At 36.6% G+C, this 14,440-nt stretch overlaps 2 protein-coding genes across 2 annotated transcripts; both read left to right on the top strand.

The window, feature by feature from the left end:
- Positions 1-1,914: 1,914 nt before the first annotated feature.
- On the top strand, positions 1,915-3,363 carry cdk2 (cyclin dependent kinase 2). The gene has a single exon (XM_056754858.1). It carries the CDS (start codon positions 2,091-2,093, stop codon positions 2,982-2,984), a length of 894 nt encoding a protein of 297 aa, XP_056610836.1. The 5' UTR covers positions 1,915-2,090; the 3' UTR covers positions 2,985-3,363.
- A 1,269-nt stretch (positions 3,364-4,632) lies between these two features.
- On the top strand, positions 4,633-10,034 carry cd302 (CD302 molecule). The gene is given in 7 exon segments (XM_056755880.1): positions 4,633-4,792; positions 5,939-6,064; positions 6,179-6,265; positions 6,268-6,288; positions 7,183-7,365; positions 7,698-7,721; positions 8,669-10,034. Coding segments are annotated over 7 exon segments (738 nt in total). The 5' UTR covers positions 4,633-4,698; the 3' UTR covers positions 8,872-10,034.
- The last annotated feature ends 4,406 nt before the right edge of the window (positions 10,035-14,440 follow it).

Genomic DNA, 14,440 nt, shown 5'->3' with positions numbered 1-14,440 from the left:
TTCTTCTTGTCATTCTTTGGAGCATATTGGTGCATCATCCATTACAAAACCTGTTTTTGTCTATCGCTCATGGTATTCTCGTTCTCAGATCTGAAATGAAAACAGGTTTTTGCAAGTGTTTTATTCAAAAATATCCTTATCCAGACATTAAAAAGGATTTAAGGGAATTTAATTGCCCCAAAAGTGTGGACATATTCTGAAACTGTTTTTTCACTGCAGATAAACAAGACAAGTTTTAGTAACAATTATATTAAAACAAAAATTATTGTAGACCCTTTTGTCTACAAAAATTGTTTATCAAACAGGGTATTTCTCAGAAACTTTCAAGTTTTGGAAGCATCACACGGTCCATATGGTACAGACATATCAACCTAGTGAGGTGTTATCTTTGTGTGTGTGTGTGTGTGCGTGCGTGTGGAGTAAGGGATGTGTGTTTGACGCCCAAAGACATAATAAACACATGTCTATGGTGATGCCACCCTACTGGACAGTAACAGCAGCCCAACCATCGGCGTCTGCACATGGTACAGAGTCCGTCTGCAACCACACGTTTACACAGCTAAGCATGAATTACACATAACTAAATTGAAATCAAACCATGACTCTAATAATTTACAGTTAAGCAATTCAACTACAATTGTATTAATGGTATTTCGTATCTCATTTAATCTATTGCTGTGGTATCAACTATGTCCGGTTGACCAGCATCTAAATATCTCTTATAACTAAAACAAACTATAGTTGGTCACTTTCATTTTAGTCAGAAAGTCTCGTCTAAATTGATTATTTTTAGTCAGGTTAATCTATGTTGCAGACTAGAAATACAAATAGATTTAAAACGTGAATGGTCTGAAAACAGGCAACTTTTTCTGTTTCATTTCTTTATCTTGGGTATAGAAAACTGTGTAAAAAGTAATGAGCTATTTTGGTATTGTAGAGTGCCAAAATATGATGTGATGAACAGACACATCTTATTTGGGTGTGATATTTGTGTTCCATGAAATGTCTGAGAATTTGGCTTGTTTGTTCAAAGAGCTGAGATACACCCCATCTGAGAGGATGTGTGTCTGTCTCTGTGCTCTTGTGTGTGTGGTCATTTTAAGCCCTACAGTGCGGGGACCACATGTCAAACAGTTATAATTGTATTACAAAACCATTACAATAAAAAATATATTTACATTTACAATTTAGGCATTTGGCAGACGCTTTTATCCAAAGCGACTTACATTGCTTTATCCTATACATTTTACATAGGTATTTGCAATCCCCTGGGATCGAACCCATAACGGAATGCTCTTACCACAGAGCTACAGGAAAGCTATATATACATATAAGACATTTATCACAATCAAATGACTAACATCTTAGTATCCACTAATACAAAATAAAAAAAATCGAAGCTTTTATTTGTAAATAGTATGTTTCAAGTTCTCTTAAAAAATGAATAAAAATATTTTTTTAACTTTACCCAATAAAACTATAAAAACACGTTCACATAATAAAAACATAATTTTTTAAATCTTTTAAAATCTGAGTCATCTGTTTTTTCTAATCAACGCCTAAAATGTAAATTTGGGAATTTAAATGATTATGCGTGAAGGCTTTTATTGCGTCTGTGCGTGATCAAAAAGGAAGCAGCGTCATCCTGTTGCTAGAAGGGATACAACTACGGCCGGAAGTGGTGCAAAATCTCGCCATATAATTACAATAAATTACATTAGCTAACGTCTACACATACGCCAACCCTAAACCTAACTTCAACATTATAATAAAACATTAATCATCCGTTTCCAGCGTGACAAAAATGATGCGATATTGAAGTCCGCATGCCCAGTGTGGATAGCTGTATCCCTTCTAGTCAAAACCGTCATCCTGGCGGCAGTCGTCACGTGACACGCGGCACCGCCGCAGAAAGATGACGTCCTCTCAGACGTCGTAAGGAGAATTGGCGGGACTGTTCGTTATTGTGATATGAGCTCCAGTCGCCTGTAATTTTATCGGTTTTCTCAACGTTTTTAATGTTTCTGAGTGCGACTGTAAATACGCACAGACGTTCTGCGCGTTGTTTTAACTAAAAGAAGAAGTTTGACATGGAGTCTTTTCAGAAAGTGGAGAAAATCGGCGAGGGAACGTACGGGGTGGTTTATAAAGCCAAGAACAAGATCACCGGGGAGACCGTCGCGCTGAAGAAGATCAGACTGGACACGGAGACCGAAGGCGTCCCGAGCACCGCCATCCGTGAGATTTCCCTGCTGAAGGAGCTCAACCATCCCAACATAGTCAAGCTGCGCGACGTGATCCACACAGAAAACAAACTTTACCTGGTGTTCGAGTTCCTCCACCAGGACCTGAAGAGGTTCATGGACTCGTCCGTCACCGGCATATCCCTCGCGCTCGTCAAGAGCTACCTGTTCCAGCTGCTCCAAGGCTTGGCGTTCTGTCACTCTCATCGGGTTCTCCACAGGGACCTCAAACCCCAAAATCTGCTCATCAACGCCCAGGGCGAGATCAAACTGGCTGACTTCGGGCTGGCGAGGGCGTTTGGGGTGCCGGTGCGCACTTACACGCACGAGGTGGTGACTTTGTGGTACAGGGCTCCGGAGATCCTCCTGGGATGTAAATATTACTCCACGGCTGTTGACATATGGAGTCTGGGCTGTATCTTTGCCGAAATGATCACCAGAAGGGCTTTGTTTCCCGGGGATTCTGAAATAGACCAGCTCTTCAGGATTTTCCGGACCTTGGGCACCCCAGACGAGACTGTGTGGCCCGGGGTCACCACGATGCCGGACTACAAACCCTCCTTTCCGAAGTGGGCACGGCAGGAGCTGTCTAAAGTGGTGCCACCCCTGGATGAGGACGGCAGAGACCTCCTTGGCCTAATGCTGAACTATGATCCCAACAAGAGGATCTCTGCCAAAAACGCACTGGTTCATCGGTTCTTCCGGGACGTGACCATGCCCATGCCCCCCTTGCGCCTCTGAGGTGCCCTGGACCGAGTGTTGGGTCCCGTGTTGGGAAATTGTTCAGTTTTATGATAATACAAACAATTGTACATTCCTTGTCACTCTGGTTCTTTGTTTTAATATAAATGTTATTTACTGTTCGTGAATATTGTGCTGTTAGTAAGCATTTCAGTAATATTACCAGCGTTCCTGTTTGTATAAGAGTTCATATCACATGTAAATCTGTTACATCTCAAAACTGCAAATGTTTTTTCTAAAATGAGATTAAATTTTTCTAATAATTAAAAAAGCTGTTTGATACTGCATTGCATTATTACTTTATAAAGAACTGTGTTAATACTCACAATAACAATTAAGGTAGCGATGTTTACCAATTAACATAAAATACAAATTCTTACTCGTTGTGGTGCTTCTTTATTCTTTGATAAATATCATTCATATCATTTACATTTTTAATTCTATGTCTTAATATGTTTAGCTTTTAAAGGTAAGTAACAGTGCTTTGCTTTTACTAAAATGCTCCTTGGTTTTGTTATTGTAAAAGAAATGCATGTTTTTGGTGCATTGATAACCTTTGTATTACCATATTTTACTAGAAATATAATGGTTCAACTATGGTTGTTGAAGTTAGACCATGGTCAATTTTTTATGACCTTTTTTAACAATATATCGATTCTATGGTTTCTGTAGTAAAACCATGGTTAATTTTTGCATGGATAGACAAAGTACGAGAACAAGTTTCATGCTTACCATTTTTAACTGAATGTACAGAGTACAAGCAATACAAAAAGCAAAGTTCAGTCCAAAACATCAAAATAAAAGATTATTGACAACAAGACATTTAACTAAATAAAACAACTAATTTTTTTTTTTAAATAAAGAGGATACATAGTCAACTAATAACATTATAGAATGAGCTAAGGTTAGATGTTTTAAAGTGTTTTAAAAGGACAGGAGTATTTTTTATTATTAAATTATTTGATTTTGTACATTTCTTTTTGATTCTCTCGTGATATTTTCACGAAAGGATCGGATGATGTAGTTCCAGCATCTACCAGTAGGCGCAGCTCTACGTCAACGTCTGATATTTGCTCCTAGCATTGCGCCTCCTAACGCCATGGGTTATAATATCAAGACACGGGTCGCTGGTCACGTATATGAATTCCAATGAGATTTTAATTTATGCCCTATTTAGTATTCGCAAGTAAAACGTGTTTTGTTGTGACTAATAATTAATCTATTAACTGTGTGTAATCATTTACTGAAAATCAAGGCAAGGACTGTAGTTTTATATGTAGCCTACTTACAATTTTTGCTCTTATAAGGGCCAACGATTAAAATGTTTATAAGGCATATCTGCTGGACAAAAGTATATAATTCTAGTGGTTTTCATTACAAATACTACAATAAAACAGCTGTTTCCCACTAAAACAGATGGAAATTATTTTGGTTCCCATACCCAGAACCCTACACATTACCAGTACAGATCCACAGAGATCATTACAGTTAAATGTATTATAATCATTAAATTCATTAGAATTCTCTAATGTTTTCTGTTGTGTTTTTCCAGTAGGATTATGAGACACAGAGACAGATTTGTGAGGACATTTGAAGTGACCCTCACTACTTGTTGTTCTCATAAATCAGGTTGGTTGTGTTTAGTTTGTATTGGTGCGCGCTCGTGTGTGACGCATTCAGCTCGCAGCCATGATACTCGGACTGCACTGAAAACATGGTGTCGTACAGGGATTGTCATTCCTATGCGTTGTTTAATATCGTTCTTCTTTTCTTAACCTCTCATTTGACGCGAGGACAGGACAATGCTGGTGAGTTCGGTGACTTTTGTCACACTTAACATTTGTATTTTTTTTCTCTGTCAAGAAACGCGAATCTCGTGACTGTCTTTAAGTTTGTTTAATGGCGATGCGTACAGCGTTTTAAATGCGTAAGTGAACAAGGAGTAGGGCTAAACTTATGAATTTATTATGTCACAACTACAGTTTGTTACACTTACAGTTTATTTGTCACAGTTCGTTACACTTACAGTTGATTTGTCACAGTTCGTTACACTTACAGTTGATTTGTTACACTTACAGTTTGTTTGTTACATTTGGTTGTAGCTGCATTGTGTTTGAACCCTAAAGTTTTAAAGTCAAGTTAAAGTGACTGTCTGCCTTTCACGAGCTTTAGTGGGCTCTATAGACTGGTAAACACTGGTCCACTTCAGCATCAAAGAGGAAGTTGCGACATTAATCTTTCGCTTTTTATTCCGTACAAAAATCTTAGATTTATCAGGGTAATATCCTTATAGTTACTATTGAAATAGTGTAAAATATACATTTTGTGTATGTGCTCTGCTTTAAAACATTTAAAAAAGAAATGTTTAGTGGCGCACCAGGTGTTTAAATAATCCTTAAAGGGATACTTCACCCGAAATTGAAAATTCTGTCATCATTTACTCCCATTTCAGTTGTTCTGTATAAATGTCTTTGTGTTGATGAATACAGAGAAAGATATTTGGAAGAATGCACATAACCAGACAGATTTTCCCCCCCATTGACTACCACAAATACAATGGTAGTCAAAAGTGCCCCAGAACTGTTTGCCTTCTTCAAAATGTCTTCTTTTGTGTTCAACAGAACAAAAATAAATGATGAAGTAATTTTCCTACTATGGGAGTCAATGGGGGGCAAGATCTGCTTGGTGTTGAGCATTCCTCCAAATATCTTTCTCTGTGTTCATCACAACATGAAATTTATTCAGATTTGTAAAAACTTGAAGGTAATAATGACAGAATTTTTCATTTTTGTGTGAAGTATCCCTTTAACCTTAAGAAAGACTTGAAGCCACAATGTGATTGTTAAGCCTATAACTGGTGTTTTTTCAGGTCTGTAATGTCTTTGAACAAGTTTCTTTAGTCTTGTTTACCGAAATCTTTTGAGATGTTATCTAATGTAGTCATATCTACACAGACTGTCCAGCAGATGGGCGCACATGGCTGCCATTTGGCGTGAACTGTTTTCACTTCGTGCATGGAGCAGAAGACGTGGCCAAAACCTATTCTTTTGACGACGCGAAACTCATGTGCGAAGGATATGGTAAATTGTTGTATATAACACGAAATGATTAAACACTTTCTCATAGGCTAAAGAAGTATTTCACTGTACACGACAGCGTGGCCAATCTAACACCACATTAACTTTTGTTTTTAGATCTCTTGACAGTTAAAAGTGCTAAGGAGAATGACTTCATCGTCCATTACAGCCCTAATGTGTGGAAGGGCAATGTAAATATTTGGCTTGGATGCACTATGACAGCGATGGTGAGTTTGTTTATCATTCAAACACATGCATGTACAGAGTCTACCTCAAACAACGTGAAAGAAATAGATTAGTGTCAAGTGGATTTTCCATAAACCGGAACAGCTGCCTGGACATCTGTATGTGCATCTATTCTGTGTCTGTTGTGATCCTAAGAGGAACTCCAAAAATAACCCGTTTTTAGAGACGTCCATAAGGTTCCATAAGATGTCATATATTTTTTCAATGACAAACACCAATGTGACCTGTAGACGGTTAAGACCATAATTGGATTTGGTTCAGTTTTTGTTCTCTGGAATGTAGCTGAACTTGACTAATCTGTTGGAGGCAGGGGCCTTGGCAAAGGCTGTTATTAGTTTAAAAGTTCTTCTATTATACTGCTTAAGGTAATGTTAAAACCCATTTTAATGCATTAAAATTAAGTTTATCATGTTTTTTTGAAAGGTCGCTCAGTATGTTATTGTTTAAAGATGGACGTATTGTACACAAGGCCAAATTAACTTTGCAACTGTTTTCCCAAAGCTCGATTTTCACAAGTCTCCTCACAACACATGGAAATCCTGTTATTTTAGAGGCCGATCGCAAGCGTTTAAAGATTGAATCAACACACCATGCACACCCTGATCCTCAAAAACTACAGAGAGGTCTTCTAGACGCCACATGTTTGCATCAGACCTGATTATTTTGGCTGTGTGATAAAAGACTTGATGAAGAATGAAGCAGAAGACAATGTGAACTTTGATCTAAATCAGGGCTCAGAAATGAGGAGTGTAAGAATGCTTAGGTTTAGTTTACAGGACTGTCACATGCTAATGGTGCTAATTCTGCATTTTCACTATATTTTGTTTGTTTGTTTGTAACAAGCAGAACATTCACTCATTCTTGATCTTCCCTAGATGATGTGTTCAGGTGGAATGACGATGACAGTGTTTTGCTGTATAAAAACTGGGAAGCTGGAGGTTCAGATGACACTGATCTTCCTCTCATGGACACATGTGTTGCTCTTCACTCCAGCACGGGACAATGGGAAAATATCAGCTGTTCAGATGAGCCAGAGAATGGCGTCGTGTGTCAGACGAGTAAGATTATCTTTCTGGTTCACACAGACACATATGCTCATACACGTAGTTCTTTCATTTTTCTTTTACTACATTCATATTCACAATCTGAAATAGTTTTTTGTGTCTTTCTGTTATTGCTATATTTTCAAAACTGAGAGTTGTTGCCAAAAGGCCAAATGGATAAAAGCTTAGTAATAAAGCCTCATACTTTTATAGATCTTGTGTGTTCCTTGAGATCTATCAATAATATTAGAACCCATGGCAGAAATGTGATTTCTATAAATCCTAGTTGTGTTTTAAGAAGCAACGCTTTCTGAAGTTTCAACGTTTTTCGTTCTTTTGTTTTTCAGAGGCCATCTGGACAAGCGCACCAAGTAAGTACTTACAACACGGCTCTTGTCGTCTCTTGTGGTGTTTTATGTAAAAAAAATATCAAATTCGTTGACGTGGCATCAGCTTGTAATATTGTTGACATTTCAAGACCCACTGATGTGTCTTGAAATGCACAGCTTCGTTTGAAGAGTTAACAACTTCCACCAAAACAAGTGCTGTCATGATTATGAAATTCGGCTAACGATTAATCGTCTAATAAATCGGAGCGATTATAACGATTAATTGTCTGTTTTGGGGCTTTGACATTTTATTTTTCATACATTTGTTATTCGACTTTGAAATTAATATAAGACTATATTTTACTTCCTCTTAAATTGGTGGTCATCATATATTTAAGGTCTAAGCTTTTACATGTCATTAAAACAGCCACCAAATACGTGTAAAACGTGTTCGATCAGGAGTGAATTGAAGCCTCCATTTTTACATTGAGATAATATTAAATTGTACTACAGTTTTTTATGGTATGTGCTTTAGAATATTTTTTAGGGGTTGTTAGAAAATTTTACCAGTATTATCATACTTGCATTACAATATATATAATAATATATGCAATATGCGGGGACTTCAAATCCCCCCTTGTGTCTTCTACAGAGATGTGCAATACTTGCAATAATCTGATACCATCATGATGAGGTCATACAATCCCGTCCGTGGCTCCTCCCCTTTTTAAAAACCCAGTAGGGTTTAATTGACTTTACCACCTGGAATTTAATAAAAAGCTTAAGTGCAGAATGAAAATTGTTGATATGTATTGGTGGAAGTGAGAGACTTTTTGGAAATTGTTTAATCTTAACGTGATCTTTGTCACTGTTTTTGGTGCACACTAGTTTATAGATATCCTTAATGCTAACACATTCTAGAAGATAAAAAACATTTTCAGTGTTTAATTTTAAGCACAATTTTTATTCTCCTCCTTTCTGCTGTGTAGAGAGTAGTCCTCTCCTCTCAGCTCTGGTCATCATCAGTGTGGCTTTAATTCTCGTGGTCTCTGCCGTGGTTTGGTTTCTACAGCAGAGGCACAACCTGGGTTCATCAATCCTCACCCTCACCGAGTATCACCACCCCTTCGGATCTCCGTCCGCTGATCAGACGTGCTTAGTAGAAGCTGAAGAAATCGAAGATATCCCTTAAGAGCTCAAATCTCTGTTTTAATAGCCATGGCCAGGTTAGAAGACACAGCAGGACTGTATGTAAGATTATGATCTTTTATGACCTTCACTGGGAGCTCCTCAGCTATGTCCGTCAAAGAAAAAAACTCAGAGGCACACCACCTGTTTTGGGTGTATTGGAGTAGGGCGTGTTCTCATGCAGTAAAGCCAAAAGTGTTAGGTTTTCTTTACCCAGGAAAATTAAAGGAATAGTTCACCCAAAACTGATAACTCTTTCATTATTAAATTTACGTCATAACAAAACTGTATGACTTGAACGTTGCTAATTCATTGCACTCATTGACCTCTCTTAAATGGCAACAAAACCACAAAGAGACATTTTTCAAAATATAAACAGACTTGTATATTGTTTTAGATGACATGGACTACAGTTGAAAGACAGATTTTCTTTGGGGGGTAGAGCTTTCCCTTTAGATTCATTGATCTTTATAGTATTTCCCTCAAAGCTCACTGTGTTGTTGTTACTTGGCTTTATTTAAAATGGTTATTTCTGTAAGATTATTTTGATGGATCAGGAGTGAATCGAAGGCCCCTTTAAAATGCTATCAGTCATAGAAAACCTTCTATTCAGTTTTTTTTGCTCAATGGCAAGACTACACTAGACAAAACCTGTCAAATCACCAGATAACACTGCAGGAATAAGTCCCTATTTAAGAATAGATTATTAAAAATAATAAGGCTGCCATTATTTTGTCATTCTAATGTCATTTTAAACATACACACTGTTGTATTATTATGGCAGTTTACTAAGAACTAGTACATTTTCCATACAACAATAATATAGAAAGGCCACATCTGTCAAGCACCTACAAGGATGAGGTACATTATTACAGCCAATAATATTTCTCTTCTGCTGCAGAACTAACGGAGCCTCGTGTTTATGTTGTGAAATTAAAATGGGAGGTTTGTTCACTGTCGATTTATCTTGTTCAGTCAAATCATGTTCTGTCTGTCTCAATAGTTTTCTTAGCAGAAAATATAACAAAATAAAAATGATATCTGTTTGCACTTCATAATGAACGCTGAGCGTGTTGTTGAAAGTTTGGATCTGCCACCAATAGTGTTCTGTATCTATCAATGAAATTCTGTAAACATTAAATAAATCTTTATTTTTGCATATATGAACGGCAAGCCATTTCTTAGAGGGATAAGCTAATAAAAATGATCATTTTAAAACTAATAAAGACTGAATAAAGACTTGTATGTTCTAGAACCAACGAGATGTTCTTCACGTTCTGTGTCTTCGGATGAATCTGTGTGTTTCGTGTGTAATGACAGACAGATGATGAAGTGGAACAGCTAATTGAGGACAGATTCATTATCCGCTGAGCTTTTTATAGATCGCTGTCATTGTTCTACCCTCAAAGTGTCAATTTCCCAATGCATCTCATCCCATATTTGACACGTTTTTAGATGCGTATCGTATTTATTCACTGTTTAAAACATGCAGTGAGTCCTTCGATTTTTTGGTAACACTTTACACTTTACAATAAGGTTTTATTAAGATATTTGTTAATAGTAGTATATGCATGAACTAACAATGAACAATATAGTTTTTCAGCATTTATTAATCCTTGTTAATGTTACTAAATGTCAATACCATTATTTATGTTAGTTCATGATGCATTAACTAGTTGTCAACAAATATAACCTTTTTATAAAGTGTTACCGATTTTTTAATTCTTTGCCATTTATGCATTTTTACACATATATGCCAAATTTTCTCACCAGCTTGCTGCTATACAGTTTGTGCTACACACTTATTGATGTGACATCAATCATTCACCGTCCCCATCTGACCACCCTGATAAAAATGTCCTGGAGATGCCACTGCGGACCACTAGAGGACGCTGTGACTCATGAAAAGAATACGCCAAACTCAAAGTGCTTTGTCAGGAATTCAATGAATGACCTTTCTTGACTGTTTTTAACTGTCCATATAATAAATCAATTGACATATATTTGAAAAAATATATAATACATTATTAATTAATCACATGCAAGGAATTGCAAAATGAAAAATGTAAGCATTTGCTTTGTATTTTCAGTGTATTTCCGTATACAGCATGTTTATTTAAAAGGTATCAATAAAATTTTAGCTGGGTGTTTAATAGCACAGTTTTTACATTATTCATAGAACTGAAAGGCATCCACGATAATATTACATTTATATTTGTTAAAAGAATAAATTGAACTATTTATTTAACATGTATTACAAATTGTGTTTTCATTCATTTCAATTATTGCACACACACATAGTCTCACGTGTAGTAATATCACAGTATGATACCGACTGCTGCAGCTTATTGATTTATGAAACACCTTTTATGAAGCATATGGATATTCTCTCAGGGTTTGTATTAAATTTACTGGTGCTTCAGAGAGACAAGAACATCCATCATGCAGGAAACATTGAAATCTCCAGACATTATAAACAGTTAATTGGTTGTAGGCTTTTTTCTGTTCCTTTCCATTTCATTAGTTAGTCAAACTCATTATTGTTTAACAATAGAGCTTCATTTTATTTTAGTGTTCTGCTTGTGCTTTCCTGTTTTCTGCGTGATCTTCATCTCTGATTCCCAATTAACAGAGCCTCAGAAGATGCAGCCGCTACAACACTGTGCCAAGAGAATTCTGGGTAATACACGTCCTGTGATTCATATTCATTCATCATGTCACATCAACACACTGTGTCTACATACTGGATGGTTTGTGTTTTTAAATAGAATATTGCTACTGCATCTTAATGTGTAGTGAGAGAAGTGGAGAGGTTTTCTGGTGGCATATGATAACACTTTAATATCTCCACACGAACCAGATTTTTGCTCTCAATATCTGTCCTCGTTCTCACAGTTTTCTGTTTGTGTTGATATTTGATTTATAAATCAAAGAAATGTGTTAAAAGTACATATGTGAGCCAAAGGACTGTGAAGTCAGCGCCAAAAACAGCACCAAAAAGCCATTGATCTGTTCACATGATTCTACATGTATACAGGGCTCAACAATAGATAAACAGTGAGTCTTGTGTAAAATGATCTGTTTTAAGGACGACTTAAAGAAACAATTTTTTTGGTCAAATATTCATATTGATTCTTAAATAACTTAAAAAAAAGAATAACACACATGCAGTTTCAAATGACTGAGAGCACACATTGAAATGTGTGATTATGTAAATTACGAAATTATTGTAATTTCTTTGTACATCGTGTTTCATTAAAAAGATGAAAAGAAAAGTAATGACTTGACATAGAAACAGTTGACACGTTTGCTCCATATTTTCATGCATAAAAATAATGTTTTTTAATGCCATTTTTAGTCAACATTAACAGGTGACACAGAAAATCTGATTTCTTATTTAACACTCAGTCTGCTGATTGATCCTTTATCAATGTACTCCTTTCCATTTGGTCATATGCATTATTTATTAATATGCACATGTAAATTGTGCAATGAATTAAAAGGCCATTCATTATTTAAAACAACAAACACAAAACCTCCATTGAGAGATGAATCGTTTGAATGTTTGAATACATTTTCCATGTCCGCAAGCAAATGTATTGTCACATCTCGATGCACTGTATCTGACAGTAATGAATTCCTCTGTCGATTTCATCAGCATTAAAAGAGCAATTGGTCTGTTTAAGAGAACATTTAACCAGGGAGACAAAACAAGAGATATCCTCACCATTACAGCAAACAAATGCCTAGATTGTGTGCTTGAAAAAGGCTTGAACAGAGCATTTTTTAAAGTGTGCTTTATTTATAAAAAATGCTTTCCTAAATTGACACAAATATTTATTTTCATTGTTTTTGTGAGTTCAAAAGAACCCACAAAACAGAAAATGACTCAGCTGTGCAGGGTCAATCCTTACTATATGCAGCCCAATTAAAATGCATAGGGCCCTGCAACACCAGGGGGCCCCTTTGAGTACCGAATCAAAAACACTATTGCAAACAAGATGCTATTTTTTTAACTTGCGGATTAAACCTTAGAGGAATTATTTCAAAATGTCTTTTTAATCCTTAATTTACTTAATTACAGTACATACTCGGATACCACGCAGTGACCGGCTGGTAAATGACATGTTTTTGTATGCTTTTTTTTACAGCTAGATGGTTCCAGAGCCACGCGTTACTCTAGGTTAAGAATTATTTACATGTCAAGCAGATTTTACTTATATACTTAATCATTTTATACTGTCATTTGGTTTTCTGTCTTTGAGTCTTCATTTGTTTAAGTGTTCATTGATTTATTTTTTTATTTCTTACAGTTTACAGTTGTTTATATGGCTTTCCTGTATAGGTCAGTGGAAAGAGCATTTTTAAAAATGATTGTGGGTTCGATCCCAGGGGATAGCACATACTTAGAAACATAAATGTATAGGATAATGAAATGTAATTCGCTTTGGATAAAAGCATCTGCCAAATGCATAAATGTAAATGTTAACAATTAGTACAAGGGCCCCTCACAGAGTTTGCTTAGGGCCCACAAATGTCTAGGATCGGAACTCCATCTATCAAACGTTTCCCTTAGCATCCTTCTGTCGTTTTTGTGTAAGTGCTTGAAGGTTCTTGTGTTTACTGAGGGAAAAAAATATTCCTCACTGCATTCCCTTGATGTGTCTTGTAAAAATCAATAACTCTGAGCTGAGCCCTGTGGACGATAATGACAAGCATTACTCAGGATGCACTGCGGACTAATGTGCAAAAATAGCAATTAAAACGAAATGGCAGCATTAATTTGTTTTCCATCAGCCTCTGCACTGTTCTTCACGGCCTCATTATACTTTCTAATCAAGACTCTTTTTAAATTCCTTTTTAAGGAGACGGGCAGATTTACCCTCCCCCCGTATAGCTGCCGAGCTTTGCCATCATTGTGCTTGCGTTTATTACTTTACAAATGACCGAGGTGAGCTTGACATTTTCACGGCATGCAGACGAGAGCTCGGGCTCTGCGGTAATGAATTTGCTTTGAGCTCTGCCCCCTCTGCTTTTCCCAATCAAGATTCCCCGATACAATTAAAATCACAGCATCTCACTGCTGTGGGTGACAAATGCGTTTGATGAAAGAAACAGGCTGGTCCCATGCGCCATCTGAGTAACAGACCAGCTCGTGAAAGGAATATGAGGCTAAAAATCAATGTGTTCTCAGGACTGTCAACGGCCACGCTAACCTGTTTTAAATTCTGGAAGCTGAATAAGGGTATTTTTCACATCTTTAATTCAGGAGTGACTTTGTCAGTATATTGGTCTCCTACACACGAGCAGAGAGTGAAATCACAGCCCTGTGGATTTATGTACATACCTGGATTTAAGGAGCCCATATGTTTAGTGTTTTGTAAAAATACATTACAATGACAATTATGACACAATTTTGTGAATTCACTTGTTTGATGGGTAACCCCTCACCCTATCTCTACTATCTCTAAAGCTAATCATCTCAGAAACGGTTTACATTATCAAATAATCATCATGTATGTTTAATAAACGATTTGAAATGTGGGTATCACGTGCCGGTCCCCATCATTGTG

The sequence above is a fragment of the Triplophysa dalaica genome, chromosome 8 (genome assembly GCF_015846415.1).
Source record: "Triplophysa dalaica isolate WHDGS20190420 chromosome 8, ASM1584641v1, whole genome shotgun sequence".
Classification (NCBI taxonomy): domain Eukaryota; kingdom Metazoa; phylum Chordata; class Actinopteri; order Cypriniformes; family Nemacheilidae; genus Triplophysa; species Triplophysa dalaica.
This window is presented reverse-complemented; position numbering and strand designations above follow the sequence as displayed.